Raw genomic sequence first — 16,496 nt, 5'->3', positions numbered from 1 at the left:
GTCCATTTTCTCCTGGTCAACCATCTCTCTCTTTTTTCACTATCCCCTCCTTTAAATTACTTTTGCCTGCCGTGTTTATTTTTTCTCGACTTTCACTCATCTTGGCTCTCCCGTGGAATGTGTCAGTTGGCTGGCTTTGCCTCATTCCCTCATTTGGGATCTGGAGACTGAGTTTGGGAAAAGCAGCCTAATGTTTGGAATCAGACCTGGTTTTCACTTATTGATTGTGGGAACTTGGGAAAATTACTTAACATCATTGAGCCTGAGGCTTCTCATCTATAAAGCAAAGGTAATAGCTGGTTTACAGTGTGGCCCTCTTAGGATTAAAAGCATAAGATACATAAAGCACATAACACACTGCTTGGCATGTATTGGTGTTCAGTCCATTTTCTTATGTTTGATTACATGGACACATTATACAGAAATGTGATAGTGTTATGATTTTTTAAAAAACAAATACACCAAAGATGATTCCTCCAGATAGATTGTCTTTTTGGGAACTTGTACATATCTCAACAATTATGATGCTTATGTTGCTGTTGAAGACATTTTTGTAAGTCTTCCTTTGATGTTTCCCTTAGTAACTCTGAGACACTCTGTGATTGTCTTTGATGGTGGCAAATCTTCTGAGGGTGGATATTGATGTTTTTGGAACAGCCAACAGTCATTTGGAGCTAAATCTAATGAACAAAGAGCCTGATATCCTACTATTTAAATGCTTTTCTTTGGAATTGTAAAAAATTTCAAACATAACGTAATTAAGTATATATGTTTTTCCTGCAGCAAACAAATACAGCTGATAATTCACCTGAAAAATCGAAACTGGATGATACACAAAAAGGTCAGATTTTTTTCTGTCATAAGACTTGAAAGGTATATTTAAATGTTTACTTGAGATGCTTAATAATTTTTGTTTTTCATTTTCATGCTTAAAGTTCCTTCAAAACAAGATTTACAAGAACCATCAGCAAAAATGCAGGTTCCTGAATTAAATGATACATCTAGGTACGTGATTTTCAAAACTCATAAACCATGTAGATTGCTGTTAATGTGACTCATTAACTACAATTCGACTGTCTAGGTTTTTCCCCCTTTTTTGCATCTGGCTGTGCTCCACACAAGGAGAGAGCGTTGTGTGCAGTTTTCTGCAGAATGATTTGAGCAGGGCTGGAAAGTTCTCTCTCTTTTTTTTTTTTTGGAAAGTTCTCTTGACCTATGCATCTCTATAATTATAGTCCCAATGTTATCTTTGGTGATGTAGTTTTCTGTAGCAGAACACTGAATATCTCTCGCCAGAAAACATGTATTACTTGGCATTATTTTATTGCCACTTTCCATGTAGGCTTCCGAAGAGAATGGGTCATACCTGTGATTTTTTTTACAGCTTTATTGAGATATAACTGAAATAAAATAAAGTGTACATATTTAAAGTGTACAATTGGATGTATACTTTAACATCAAATTTTTGACACAGTTTTTTTTTAAACATCTTTATTGGAGTATAATTGCTTTACAATGGTGTGTTAGTTTCTGCTTTATAACAAAGCTATACATATACATATATCCCCATATCTCCTCCCTCTTGCGTCTCCCTCCCACCCTCCCTATCCCACCCCTCTAGGTGGTCACAAAGCACCGAGCTGGTCTCCCTGTGCTGTGCGGCTGCTTCCCACTAGCTATCTATTTTACATTTGGTAGTATATATATGTTCATGCCACTCTCTCACTTCATCCCAGCTTACTCTTCCCCCTCCCCGTGTCCTGAGGTCCATTCTCTACATCTGCATCTTTATTCCTGTCCTGTCCCTAGGTTCGTCATAACCATTTTTTTTCTTTTTAGATTCCATATATATGTGTTAGCATATGGTATTTGTTTTTCTCTTTCTGACTTACTTCACTGTGTATGACAGACTCTAGGTCCATCCACCTCACTACAAATAACTCAATTTCATTTCCTTTTATGGCTGAGTAATATTCCATTGTATATGTGTGCCACATCTTCTTTATCCATTCATCTGTCAATGGACACTTAGGTTGCTTCCATGTCCTGGCTATTGTAAATAGTGCTGCAGTGAACATTTTGGTACATGTCTCTTTTTGAATTATGGTTTTCTCAGGGTATACGCCCAATAGTGGGATTGCTGGGTTGTATGGTAGTTCTATTTTTAGTTTTTTAAGGAACCTCCATACTGTTCTCTGTAGTGGCTATATCAATTTACATTCCCACCAACAGTGCAAGAGTGTTCCCTTTTCTCCACACCCCCTCCAGCATTTATTGTTTGTAGATTTTTTGATGATGGCCATTCTGACCAGTGTGAGGTGATACCTCATTGTAGTTTTGATTTGCATTTCTCTAATGATTAGTGATGTTGAGCATACTTTCATGTGTTTGTTGGCCATCTGTTTGTCTTCTTTGGAGAAATGTCTGTTTAGGTCTTCTGCCCATTTTTGGATTGGGTTGTTTGTTTTTTTTATATGGAGCTGCATGAGCTGCTTGTATATTTTGAGATTAATCCTTTGTCAGTTGCATCATTTGCAAATATTTTCTCCCATTCTGAGTGTTGTCTTTTCGTCTTATTTATGGTTTCCTTTGCTGTGTAAAAGCTTTGAGATTTCATTAGGTCCCATTTGTTTATTTTTGTTTTTATTTCCATTTCTCTAGGAGGTGGGCCAAAAAGGATCTTGCTGTGATTTATGCCATAGAGTGTTCTGCCTATGTTTTCCTCTAAGGGTTTTATAGTGTCTGACCTTACATTTAGATCTTTAATCCGTTTGGAGTTTATTTTTGTGTATGGTGTTAGGGAGTGTTCTAATTTCATTCCTTTGCATGTAGCTGTCCAGTTTTCCCAGCACCACTTATTGAAGAGACTGTCTTTTCTCCATTATATACTCTTGCCTCCTTTATTAAAAATAAGGTGACCATATGTGCATGGGTTTATCTCTGGGTTTTCTGTCTTGTTCCATTGATTTATATTTCTGTTTTTGTGCCAGTACCATCCTGTCTTGATTACTGTACTGTAGCTTTGTAGTATAGTCTGAAGTCAGGGAGCCTGATTCCTCCAGCTCCATTTTTCTTTCTCAAGATTGTTTTGGCTATTCGGGGTCTTTTGTGTTTCCATACAAGTTGTGAAATTTTTTGTTCTAGTTCTGTGAAAAATGCCATTGGTAGTTTGATAGGGATTGCATTGAATCTGTAGTTCGCTTTGGGTAGTATAGTCATTTTCACAGTGTTGATTCTTCCAATCCAAGAACATGGTATATCTCTCCATCTGTTTGTATCATCTTTAATTTCTTTCATCAGTGTCTTATAGTTTTCTGCATACAGGTCTTTTGTTTCCTTAGGTAGGTCTGTTCCTAGGTATTTTATTCTTTTTGTTGCAATGGTAAATGGGAGTGTTTCCTTAATTTCTCTTTCAGATTTTTTGTCATTAGTGTATAGGAATGCAAGAGGTTTCTGTGCATTAATTTTGTATCCTGCTACTTTACCAGATTCATTGATTAGCTCTAGTAGTTTTCTGGTAGCATCTTTAGGATTCTCTATGTATAGTATCATGTCATCTGCAAGCAGTGACAGGTTTACTTCCTCTTTTCTGATTTGGATTCCTCTTATTTCTTTTTTGTCTCTGATTGCTGTGGCTAAAACTTCCAAAACTATGTGAATAATAGTGGTGAGAGTGGACAGCCTTGTCTTGTTCCTGATCTTAGAGGAAATGGTTTCAGTTTTTCACCACTGAGAACAATGTTGGCTGTGGGTTTTTCATATATGGCCTTTATTATCTTAAGGTAAGTTCCCTCTATGCCTACTAAATGGGTGTTGGATTTTGTCAAAAGCTTTTTCTGCATCTATTGAGATGATCATATGGTTTCTCTCCTTCAATTTGTTAATATGGTTTATCACATTGATTGATTTGTGTATATTGGAGAGTCTTGCATTCCTGGGATAAACCCCACTTGATCATGGTGTATGATCCTTTTAATGTGTTGTTGGATTCTGTTTGCTAGTATTTTGTTGAAGATTTTTGCATCTATGACATACAGTTTTTGACATATGTCTACACCCAGGGACCATCACCACAATCAAGATAAGGACCGTATCCGTCATCTCCAAGAATTTCTTCCTGCCCCTTTGAAATCCCTCCCTCCTGTCTTTCTGCATTCCCACCCCGACCCTTGGCAATCACTGATCTGCTTTCTGTCACTATAGATGAGTTTGTAGTTTTACTTAAATGGAACCAAAAAATAAGTACTTTTTTTCTAGCTTCTTTCATTCAGTGTAATTATTTTGAGATTCATCGTGTATCAACAGTTCATTCTTTTATATTATTGAGTAGTATGGAGAATAGTGGATCCATTGTATGGATATACCACATTTTGTTTATCCATTCTCCTGCTGATGGACATTTGAGTTTCCAGTTTTTTGTTGTTACAAGTAAAGCCCTTAGGATTCTTGTGTAAGTCTTTGTATGGAGATGTGTTTTCTTTTCTCTTGGGTAAATATATAGGAATGGGATAGCTGGATCATAATTGGTATATGTTTAACTTTTTTTTAAAGTGCCAAAATGTTTTCCAAAGTCTTTGCAGCATTTTACATTCCCACCAGCAGTCTTTGAGGGTTCTATTTGATTTTTTTTTCTTTTTGGCTGTGCCATGCAGCATGTGGGATCTTAGTTCCCCAACGAGGGATCGAACCCACACCCCCGTGCATTGGAAGTGCAGAGTCTTAACCACTGGACTGCAGCGAAGTCCCAGTCTTTGAGGGTTCTAGTTGCTAGACATTCTTGTCAGTAGGTTCAGTAATACAGTTTCACTGATGGATGGACTGATGAATGAATGAAAAGATCCAATACTGATGTGGGCTATTTCTTCATTCCTCTGCCAGAACAACCCAATCCCCCAAAGGGTCCTGAGTGTGTTATAATTTCCTTTATTTACTTCATTAATTTTTATATGTTATTGTGGCTCCACCTCCCCAATACCATTCTTCTTCTGTGAGTTACTAGATATCTCTCCTATTGTTTTTCTGTGTCAGCCTATATTGGTTTTGGGCTTTAAGGGTTTACACTTTATATATGAACAGTGCTATTTCTCCTTTTATGATGTTAGTTTAAAGCACTCTGTCACACTGTGAAATTTGTTCTTTCTTGACCTTATAAAATGAGGGTTCTGGGGCTTCCCTGGTGGTGCAGTGGTCGAGAGTCTGCCTGCTGGTGCGGGGGACACGGGTTCGAGCCCTGGTCTGGGAGGATCCCACATGCTTTGGAGCGACTGGGCCCGGGAAACACAACTACTGAGCCTGCGCATCTGGAGCCTATGCTCCTCAACAAGAGAGGCCACAATAGTGAGAGGCCCGCGCACGGCAATGAAGAGTGGCCCCCGCTAGCAGCAACTAGAGAAAGCCCTCGCACAGAAACGAAGACCCAACACAGCCAAGAATATATAAATAAAAGCTGAGCTGATGTCCTTCTGAAAAAAAAAAAAAAGAGTTCTAAGCCAGGAATAGAGCCTACATTTCTGTCAGGCCATGAGCCAGGAAATAAAAAGTAGTGTTTTTAGACCATCGCTATAGCTAGCCATTCATTGTTCAAGGATCTCATTCAACTAGAAGAGGGTAGAAACCTGCCCGACCCCCACACTTCCTTCCCATGACACTTTCTTGTCCAGGCATCCAGTGTCTCATTCTTTAAGATCCTTGGAGCAATCCAGGTTTCTTCCGACTTCACCTCTTCCTCTCACATCGGCCCCAGAAGGAGTGGGGTGCTGGCAGGGGCTTCCGGCACGGTTTGGAAGTGCTGCCCTAAGGCAGCCCTGGCGGGGCTGGGCCTTCCCAGTAACCTCTCTGCTGCCTCTCTCTGTGCCTGTCTGATCCTCCGTTCAGCAGTGAGAGAATTCTTCAGCCCCACTTGAATCTGAGAATCCTTTTTCTCATTCTGAGAGGCATGGAACATTGTTGCTGTTGCTCCTAGAAGTCCAGATTCGCCTTTGGGAAGGGGCTACGTGCTTGGTCCTACGGAATATTTCCACATAGAGCAGAAGGGTAGGTCTTGGATTTACGGAGGGTACATAATTCCCCTAGAGCATCTAAGAGTAACACCACAGGCTCTGAGTTAAAGATTCCTGACTGGAGTAATCTGTTTATCTCAGGATCTCTGTTTTTTTGTTCTGCAAATGAGTACTTCACTTAAAAGGGACGTTCAGGTGCCATTATTGCAAAGAAATCTTGGGTACTGCTCGGAGCTTTTTAGCTCTTTCATGTTGGAATAAAACAGCGCCTGTAGCTGCTTATAAATTCAGGCTGAAACCGCAGAACGCATTTCGGGACTCAGTAGAGCATAGGTTCCTCTGTCTCCGCACAGAAAGAATTCAGCAAGAGGCAGAGTGACAGGTAAAGAAAGAGTTTATTAGTATAGGAGGCTTGTGAGGGGTACAAGAGGTACAAGCGAGAGGGCTCTGCCCCTAGCACTTAATGGGTTACATTTTTATAATCAAAGGGAAAGTGGGCAGGGGGGAGAAATCCACTTTCTTCCTCATTCTTGAGTTGACATCAAGCTTCCCTCATCACCTCCTCCTCCATGTCGGACAGGGGAGTTTTCTTGTCCCTAGTGGTCAAACCAGGACGGTCATGGCGCTATTCAAATCAGCAGAAGGATGATAATGTATGCTAAAATATGGTAAGTCATCTCAGGTTTCAGTATAGTGAGGGTCTTCTACTTTGGAATGTCACCTTTTCCTTATACTTTTGTTTTTAGCATGTACAGAGGAGCATGTCCTAGGGATCATCAACTTACTGACCTCAGCCAGCAGGATGCAGACATCATTGACTTGATGTATATTTTTGTTGTTAGTTTCGTTGTTAAGCAAGCCTGCTTTGTTTCATGATTTTCCGATTGCTTTCTTGAGTGATCATTAACTTACAGTGGTCTCCCAAAGCTCCCTGAAGTTCCCTGTCTATCTCTAATGCCCTAGTGGGATTTTTAACTAGCTATTTGATTTTCCTACTGTATCTCTATCAAGACTATACACACACAAACTAACGGTGTAAAACTAACATTTTAAAAATTGTGATGAAATAGGCATAATGTAAAATTTACCATCTTAACCATTTTCAAGTGTACCGTTCAGTGGCATTAAGTACCTTCACGTTGTTGTACAGCCATCACCACCATCCGTCTCCTGAGCTTTTTCATCTTCATCTTTCTGAAACTTGGCCCCCATTAAACAACTCCCCTTTAACAAAATTGAAGGATATAAGATTAACGTAAAAAAGTCAAGTTTCTTTCTATATGGTAGCAAATAGAAAGACTTGTCTTTTGGTTTTCTTGATAATAGCAAGCTCTGTATCTGATAAGGGGTAAATATCCAAAGTATAATATATAAGGAACTCCTACAATTCAATAGTAAAAAAAAAAAAAAAAAAAACCCCACCTGATTAAAAAAATGGGGAAAGGACTTGAATAGACATTTCTCCAAAGAAGATATACAAATGGCCAATAAGTATATGAAAAGATGCTCAACATCACTAATCATCAAGAAAAGCTTGCCTTTTTAGCACCCAGTTGATTCTAAGGCAGAGCCAGGCGGGAAACACTGCTCTGTAGCATTGTCGCACTCACTGCTTACTTGCTGATGTTACCCTGCCAGCCTCTTCTTTGTGTGCCTGGCAGAGAAGGGCTCAACAAAGGTTTGTTTTGTGTTAAATAGCCAGTTGTTGGCAGGCAGAAGATGTATGGAAATGGATTGCAAGGTAAAAAGTTTGTCTCAGAATGGGGTACTTCCCATGAGTTGGGCTCACAATCAAAGGGCGTGTGAAGGGGAAAAAAAAAGTGCTGTGAAGTTGGGAAAGGAGAAGATGTTGGTGAAACAGTTCCATTAATTCAATGTATTTTGCTTTTAGGGAAGATTCTGCTTTTGAGGGTGACAGAAAGCAAGAAAGAAGGATGTCGGTAATGGACTCACTTTCCTGGTTTTGGGGGCAGTCCTTCCCATGTTTTAGTTATTTGCGTACCATCTTCAAACGTTACCATTGATCTGCTCTTTGTTTCTCAGTTAAGTTTATCTCAAGCTTGTTTTATTAATTAATTTATTTATTTTCTTTCCTCACTTCTACTTTTATTTTTATTTTTTAATAGATCTTTATTGGAGTATAATTGCTTCACAATACTGTGTTAGTTTCTGTTGTACACCAAAGTGAATCAGCCATATGCATAAAGCATCTCACTTTGAAGTGGAAAGTCAGCATTAGTTGTGACAAATAGTTGGTAAGCCCCCAAATAAATATGATGGAGAATAACAAAGTTATATTGAATTGTACTTTTCCTTGTAGTAGGCCTTGAGCCAAAAGTCTGTTCTTGCTTTGTTTAAAAAAAAAGATTATAAGTAGAAGAGAAATATTAAAGACCTACTAGCGGCTGAGATTTACTCCGAATAGAATCAGAAGCGTTAATGAATTGAAAAGAAATTGTTTGCCCTGAGTCAGTGATGTGGTTTTGTTCCTGCGTGTGCCCGTTTCCATCTCTCCATTGCTGTTCTTGCTTTGGGAAGCAGAGTGCTTTAAGTCTGTTGTCAGTACGTTAAAAAAAAATCTCTGTATGAACAGTAAATGAAATTTTTTTTCCTGAAATAAGAGATCATGGGCTTCAAACAAACAAATTAAAGCTCCTTCTGACTTTCTTTTAGCGGTGGTTCTCAGTCCTATGGGGTAGTGTTTTGAAGTTAGTGTTGGCCCAATAATCAGGTGCATCAGCTTTTGGAAAGTTATCTACCATCCCTACAGCTACAAGTATTTGATTAGAGAGGATTGTGTCATCTTTTACTACAGCAGCTTGGTGGAGAACTGACTAATGAAATAATCATCCTCTTTTTTTTTTTTTTTTTGCTGTACGCGGGCCTCTCACTGTTGTGGCCTCTCCCGCTGCGGAGCACAGGCTCCGGATGCGCAGGCTCAGCGGCCATGGCTCACGGGCCCAGCTGCTCCACAGCAAGTGGGATCTTCCCGGACCGGGACACGAACCCATGTCCCCTGCATCAGCAGGCGGACTCTCAACCACTGCGCCACCAGGGAAGCCCAACAATCATCCTCTTTTTCTCCCTTCTCCTTACGTCTGTGCCCTTTTATTTTGTAAGAAAGCCCAGTCTTCTAGAAGAAGGAGTTACTTCTCTTTTGTCTAACTTCATAGTCATATGTTTAATTGCACATAAATGGTACTAACGCCCTTTTAATAGTTCTCATTTATCACCTGTGTTTGTAGAAGTTTAATTATAGGAAACACCTCTTCTCGGAGAGTGATGAAGATTCAAGTACTAGTGCCAGTGAACTGTCCTGGACCAGTGACCAAAAAAGGAAATCCCTGAAGTCATATCCTAGTAGAAAAAAGATAAGAACCAGAAGTAACCTAAAAAGTAAGTTTGGTGTGTGTTTTCTTTCCAGTCACTTTTCAAATAAATTATCAAGTATTAATTTTTCAATACGTGATGGGAGCCGCGGGTACCAAAGAGGTATGATCACGTGGTCCTCCTTCCCTGGTAGACTGGAAAGGGAAAATGTACAGATGTAAAACGGTATGAAAGAATATGGAATTGACCAATAATTGTTAAATTTGAGCCGTGGATAAATGGAGTCAGGAGTTCAGATAAGAGGAATCTGACGTAAGCTGAAATCATCAGGAAAAGCTTCTAGGAAGAGCTGAGTGGGACCTCAGCTAATGCTTGGGAGAAGAATAGGATTTGAAGAGGTGTGGAGAAGGGGAAGCATTCTAATTAGGTAAAACTAGAAAGACGTGAGCACAGCGCTCAGGAACAGGATCTGGAGCAGAGAATTCATGCTGGGTAGTGAGGCACAAAGTTGAATAATTAGATCCTAAGAGCTAGACATTTCAGCAAGCTGTGGGAAGTGGGGATTGCTTCTAGGGTGTATTTTGGTATTTCTTATAAGTAAACTTACCCACGGTACTCTTATTCCCTTCCATTCTAGCCTTGCCACCATTCCCCATAAGTAGTGGCAGTGACCTTGAGAAAGATCAAGTAAGTAAATTTTGTCTGGGCTGCCGTGTGCCCTTATGGTGTAAGCTTTGAAACAAGTTGATCTCTTTAAACCACCTTTATTTCTCAACAAACTCCTTTCTGAAATATGAGAATAATAAACCAGTGGTTTACTAGTATGTAAACCACTTTCAATAGAAACTTCAAGGACTTCTAAACATTTTATATGAATCTTGGGTAAAAATTTAGGATCTTTTTTCATTGGTTGCAAATTTGTTGCAAGATGTTTATTATGAACTAAGCTTGAAATCTGGGCTCTTCTGATTTCCTGCAAACATATGCTTTTTTGAATTTATATTTTAAAATAAACTTCTTGGTTTAATTCTTCCATTAGTTCTCAGTTTGTTGACATGTTACTCCCAAAGATTTTAATGATTTAAACATTTAAGTCTTTATTTTGCAAGCAGTTGAAATACCTTCAGCCATTTCAAATATTGAATAAGCCCTGAAAATTTCTTAATTCCTCTCAGTTATCCTTGTTTTATATCAAAGTAGTTAAGAACATGGACACGAGTGTCCTCCAGGCCAATTCAGAGCTTAATTTATCATGCTTTTAGCTGAATTACCTCTCTGAGCAGTTGGCTTTTGTTCTTTGTCAAATGAAATTAGATAGATAGATAGTATATATAGTATAGGGTATGTATATATATACTGTATATATGATATTTTATATAAAATATGTAACATAATATATATAATCATGTATATATGATAGGTATTATATATAACTGTGCACATATACTTTATATGTACAAGCTATATATACTTATATATAAAAATACATATATGTACATATTGCATGCATATAATACATATATTACATACATATCTAATATATGTACATACATATCTAATACATATATGTACATATATTTTATATATGTGTATCTACACACACACACACACAAACTGCAGAATATAGTGCGAAATTTAAGAGTTTTCTAGGGGCAGCTGCTGGGATTCTGGGGGCATCAGCAGCACCCTGCTGGCCTGTACAGAAATAGGGTGTTGTTAGTGCTCTATAACAGTAGCTCGTCATCTGCCCTCCCTGCCCGACCTGCCTTTTGCCATCAGCCTGGGGGTGCGGGGTGCTGCCCTCTGTGAGGCTAAGGGACACTCATGTTCTGAGGTGACAGAGAGTTTATAGCCCAAACCTGTGAGCCAGAGCAAGTCCCTAAATATTTGTTGAATAGTTCAACCTGAGATAAGGAGTTATCAGTTAGAAATAGGCCAAAAGAACAGTTTTTAGCAATATACAGCTTTAAAAAAAAATAGGTACCAAAGAAGAAACAGGAAAGCTTTGAGAACCCATAAATTTAAGGTGTGCAACTGACAAGAAGTCTGTGCTGATTTTCAGTGAGGGCATTGCTGACTTTATACAGACATTGGTATCCAGAACTCACTTCTCTGTGCTGGAGTTTAAGAGAATAACTTAGAAGCAGGGGTTGGCAAACGTTTTCTGTGAAGGGCCAGATACTAAATATTTTAGTCTTTTTGGTTATATGGTCTCTGTGGCAGCCATTCAACTCTGCCATTGTAGCGTGAAGGCAGCCATGGACAATACTCAGATGAGTTGGATGTGTTGTGTTCCAATAAAACTTATATTTACAAGAACTTTATTTACAGTGAGCTGTAGTTTGCTGACTCCTGAATTAGAGCAGTGGTTCTCAGACTTTAGTGTTCAGAATGACCAGGATGGCTTGCGGAAATGCAGATTGCTGGGTCCTGTCCCCAGAGTTTTTGATTGAGTACATTGGGTTAGGGGCTTGAGAATTTGCTTTTCTGTCAAGTTCTCAGGTGTTGCCGAGCCTGTGGTTTGGGACCACACTTTGAGAACTTTGACTTAGAGTCATCAGTTGATGCCTGACCTAATGTGTTTCCAACCCTGCGATCTTATGGTCTTACTGTTTTTTTTCAAATGGAGCATATCCAATACTTAATCATTTAAAAAGGATGTTAGAGGGCTTCCCTGGTGGCGCAGTGGTTGAGAGTCCACCTGCCAATGCAGGGGACACAGGTTCGTGCCCCGGTCCGGGAAGATCCCACATGCTGCGGAGCGGCTGGGCCTGTGAGCCATGGCCGCTGGGCCTGCGCGTCTGGAGCCTGTGCTCCGCAATGGGAGAGGCCACAGCAGTGAGAGGCCCACGTACCGCAAAAAACAAAAAACAACAAAAAAAAGGATGTTGGAAGTGTCTTGGAATTTTTGATAACATTCACAACCACTCAAAACAAGTTAACACTTTATAAAAAATACTATATTTTAGGCTAAAATTCTAACACCATTACGGAAAGATACCTCCAGGCAAAATAATGTCACACCTCCAAAAATTCCTGGAACGAAATTTGAGAGTAGTTCTGCCTTTTTAACTCCTGAAGATTCTGCCCAGAAGATAGGTATGTGATTTTCTGTCGATCTTTGTAGAAAAAATTATATTTTGGGAAAGGTAGTTTGAAAAAGCAAAATGTATTTCTTTTAATATCTGTTGAAGAAAGTGTGTAAGTATGATTGATCTTCTCTTTTATGCCCTCATTAACAAAAGACAGAGGACATTGTTTTAATTCTGTTTTAACATTTGAGATCAGCTTGTGCATAAGAATTGCTGGTATTCTTCCACTTTAAAAATAACAAGAAGCTCAAATGATGATTTTTTTGCAGGGGTTGGTAAACTTTTTCTGTAGAGGACCAGAGTAATTACTTTTTGCTTTTTGGCCCCTGGAGTTTCTGTTGCATCTATTCAGCTCTGCATTTGTAGCTCCAAATGAGCCACAGACAAGATGTAAACCAATGGACATGGCTGTGTTTCCATAAAACTTTATTTATAAAACCAGGTGGCAGACTGTATTTGGCCTAAGGGTGCCAACCCTTGAGCTGTAAGGTTTATCTCAGCCCCCACTGTATTTTATTAAAACAATTCACATCTTTTAAATTGGTAAGAGTAGGGATTTTGTTTTCTTCACCTCTATCATTTTAGAGCATAGCACATTGGCAGGCACATAATGGCATTAGCAAGCACATGACTGCCAGCCTCTTAGTTTGGCTGCCACTGGAAGAAAAGAAGTAGGGAAAGGAAAATAGGAGAGAGGGAAACATAGCAGGAGAGAGGGAAATATAACATGAGAGAGGAAGAGGAGTAAGGGAATGCATCTAAGAGAGGAAAGAGAAGGGACCACGTTGAGGTGGTAGAATCCTTGCTGTGTATTGGGGGCCAGATGGGCAGCTACTAAATGTGCTGACCTAGTAGGTAACTGGCTATTCATTTTATCTACAGTCCTGTAACCCCTAATACCCATGCATGCCCTGCAAGATACAAAGTGGTTTTTGGTTTTTTTTTGTTTTTTTTTTTGTTTTTTTTGAAGAACTGTGTCCCTTTTGTGGGTGGTAGGGCAGTGGATGTTGAAATTTAATTTATAGACTGATAGTGAAATGTTATTGCCTCAATTGCCTGTCAGTGTGTTTATTCCCTTAAAACTATTCATTCTCTCTAATACTCAGATCTTCAAAGTCCCCACCCACTGAGCGATCTCTCTTCCTTGGAGCACTCAGATGTTGAAGAAAATGTATCTGAGGTATTGTACTATTTAATTGTTGGTTATTCATCTGGTTTTCCAGAATTAATATTATATTTGCTTAATGTACTAGCTTATTCCTTCTTAAGGGATAATGTAGCACCATGTGTTTGTTATTTTGACATGAATACATGTATTTGTGACCTTTTTCTTTTTTTTTTAAAGACTGTGGCCCAAGAGTCGTTGGTGAAAAGTACTAGCTTCAAACATGAACTGCAGAACTTGGAAGACAGAGGTGAGAGAATTCTAAACTTCTTTTTGCAGAATAAAGCAAAATTAATCTGATTTTGGCAGACTGGGCTGTTACTCAAATTGAGGCAGATACAATCACTATACAGAGTGACAATTGCCAGGCCTTGGAGAGGGCAGTGTCATCTGCTTACCAGCTCCAAATGTGCCTGAAGGTCAAGGGGAGGAGCAGAGGTTTTCACTCAGGAACAAGAACATCTGTGTCAAGAAGCATATAGCCTGGGACACAAGTCCCATCAACCAGCATGCCTTCTCTCCCACCCCACAGAAGGCAGCCCCCTACTATTTCAGTGATGTCACTTTCTCCCTTTAGATCTGTTAGTGTTTGCTTAAAATGTTTAGGTGCTGTGATATTGGGTGCATATATTTACAGTTGGTACGTTCTCTTGATGGAGTGACCCCTTTATCATTATGTAATGAACTTCTTTGTCTCTTGTTAAATTTTTTGACTTTAAAGTCTGTTTTGACTGATATAAGCATAGCTATTCCTGCTTTCTTTTGATTTCCACTTGCATGGAATATCTTTTTCCATTCTTTCACTATGAGCCTATGTGCGTCCTTAAAGCTGAGATGAGTCTCCAGTAGGCAGCATATAGTTGGGTCATATTTTATCCATTTAGCCACTCTGTGCCATTTGATTGGAGAATTTAATCCATTTACATTTCTTTTCTTTTTTTTAAATTAGTTTTTATTGGAGTATGGTTGCTTTATAATGTTGCATTAGCTTCCACTCTCCATTTACATTTAAAGTAATCATTGATTTGTAAGGACTTACTAATGCCTTTGTATTAATTGTTTTCTGGCTGTTTTGTAGTTTCTTTTAATTTCTTCCTTTCTTGCTGTTTTCTTTTGTGGTTGATGATTTTCTGTAGTGGTATGCCTTGATTCCCTTTTCTTTATTTTTTTATGTATCTACTATAGATTTCTGCTTTGTGGTTACCATGAGGCTTACATAAAACATTTTCGAGATGTAGTTTAAGCTGATAACTTCTACTGCATACAAAACTCTACTGTTTTTCTCTCCCCACCCACATTTTATGTTTTAGATGTTATAATTTATCTCTTTTTATATTGTATATCTATTAGAAATTATAGCTGTAATTATTTTAAATATTTCACCCTTTGACCTTTATTCTAGAGTTCATTAACACACCACTGTATTACAATATTACAGTATTCCAAATCTGAATATATACTTTACCAGTGTGTTTTATATTTTTTAATATATTTTCATGTTACTAATTAGCGTTTTTTCATTTCTTTTGACAAACTGCTTTCCACACTATTTGTAAGGCAGATCTAGTGGTGATGACTCCCTAAGCTTTTATTTTTCTGGGAAAGTTTAAATCTTTCCTTCATTTATGAAGGACAACTTTCAGGTAAAGTATTGTTGGTTGGCAGTTTTTTCTTTCACCACTTTACATGTATACATTATCCCACTCTTTTTTGGCCTGTAAGGTTTCTGCAGAGAAATCTGCTAATAGCGTTATGGGTGTCCCCTTGTATGTGAGAATTTGTTTTTCTTTTGCTCCTTTTAAAATTCTCTCTGTGTATCTGATTTTACACAGTTTTGTTATAATGTGTCTTGCAAAAGATCTTTGTGGGTGAATCTTTTGGGGGTTTGAGAGCTTCATGAACTTGGATGTCCAAATTTCTCCCCAGATTTTGGAAGTTTTCAGCCATTATTATTATTTAAAAAAATAATAATTAATTGATTAATTTTTGGCAGCGATGGGTCTTCATTGCTGCGTGTGGGCTTTCTCTAGCTGCGGCGAGCGGGGGCTACTCTTCATTGCCGTGTGCAGGCTTCTCATTGCGGTGGCTTCTCTTGTTACAGAGCACGGGCTCTAGGCACAAGGGCTCAGTAGCTGTGGCTCATGGGCTCTAGAGCACAGGCTCAGTAGTTATGGCACACGGGCTTAGTTGTGCCGCAGCATGTGGGATCTTCCTGGACCAGGGCTCGAACCCGTGTCCCCCTGCATTAGCAGGCAGTTTCTTAACCACTGCGCCACGAGGGAAGTCTCTTATTTTTTTTAATTATTTTATTTTATATTGGAGTATAGCCGATTAACAATGTTCTGATAATTTCAGGTGCACAGCAAAGCAACTCAGCCATACGTATACATGCATCCATTCTCCCCCATCAGCCATTATTTTTTAAAATAGCTTTCTGCCCCTTTTCCCTCTTTTATCCTTCTGGGACTCCAATAATGTGTAGATTGTTTCCTTTTTTTAAAATTGGGATATCATTGACATGTAGCATATTAATTTCAGGTAGCATATTAATTTCGGGTGTATAACAATGATTTGATATTTGTACATATTGTAAAATGATCACAACAATAAGTCGAGTTAACATCTATCCCCACAGGTAGTTACATGTTTTTTTTCTTGTGATGATAGCTTTTAAGATCTACTCTCTCAGAAACTTTCAAATACACAATAAAGTATTAACTACAGTTGCCATCCTGTCTGTACATTACATCCCTAGGACTTATTTTGTAATTGGAAGTTTGTACCTTTTCACCCCCTTCACCCAATTGCACCCCTTCACCCACCTCTGGCAACCACCAATCTGTTCTCTGTACCTATGAGTTTGGTTTTGTTTTTTGTTTTCCTTTTCGATTCCACATGTAAGTGAGGTCA

The 16,496-nt window shown here is 38.8% G+C and overlaps 1 protein-coding gene and 1 long non-coding RNA gene across 2 annotated transcripts in view; both read left to right on the top strand.

Moving 5' to 3' along the window:
* Positions 1-16,496, top strand: part of SYCP2L (synaptonemal complex protein 2 like) — a gene marked incomplete at both ends in the record, with an annotated part of 68,929 nt that overhangs the window by 26,924 nt on the left and 25,509 nt on the right. The window contains 5 exons of the mRNA XM_082637753.1: positions 9,245-9,395; positions 9,967-10,016; positions 12,299-12,428; positions 13,528-13,601; positions 13,767-13,836. Of these exons, the coding sequence (XP_082493879.1) occupies positions 9,245-9,395; positions 9,967-10,016; positions 12,299-12,428; positions 13,528-13,601; positions 13,767-13,836 (475 nt within the window). The remainder of the gene's footprint in view (positions 1-9,244; positions 9,396-9,966; positions 10,017-12,298; positions 12,429-13,527; positions 13,602-13,766; positions 13,837-16,496) is intronic.
* Positions 754-8,301, top strand: LOC309813749. The gene is made up of 3 exons (XR_014295543.1): positions 754-841; positions 936-1,005; positions 7,891-8,301. It is a non-coding gene; the product is annotated as an uncharacterized lncRNA (long non-coding RNA).

The sequence above is a fragment of the Mesoplodon mirus genome (assembly GCF_964341445.2).
Source record: "Mesoplodon mirus genome assembly, chromosome: 12".
Taxonomy (NCBI): Eukaryota; Metazoa; Chordata; class Mammalia; order Artiodactyla; family Ziphiidae; genus Mesoplodon; species Mesoplodon mirus.
Note: the sequence above shows the minus strand (reverse complement) of the source record. Positions and strands in the feature narration are given on the sequence as shown.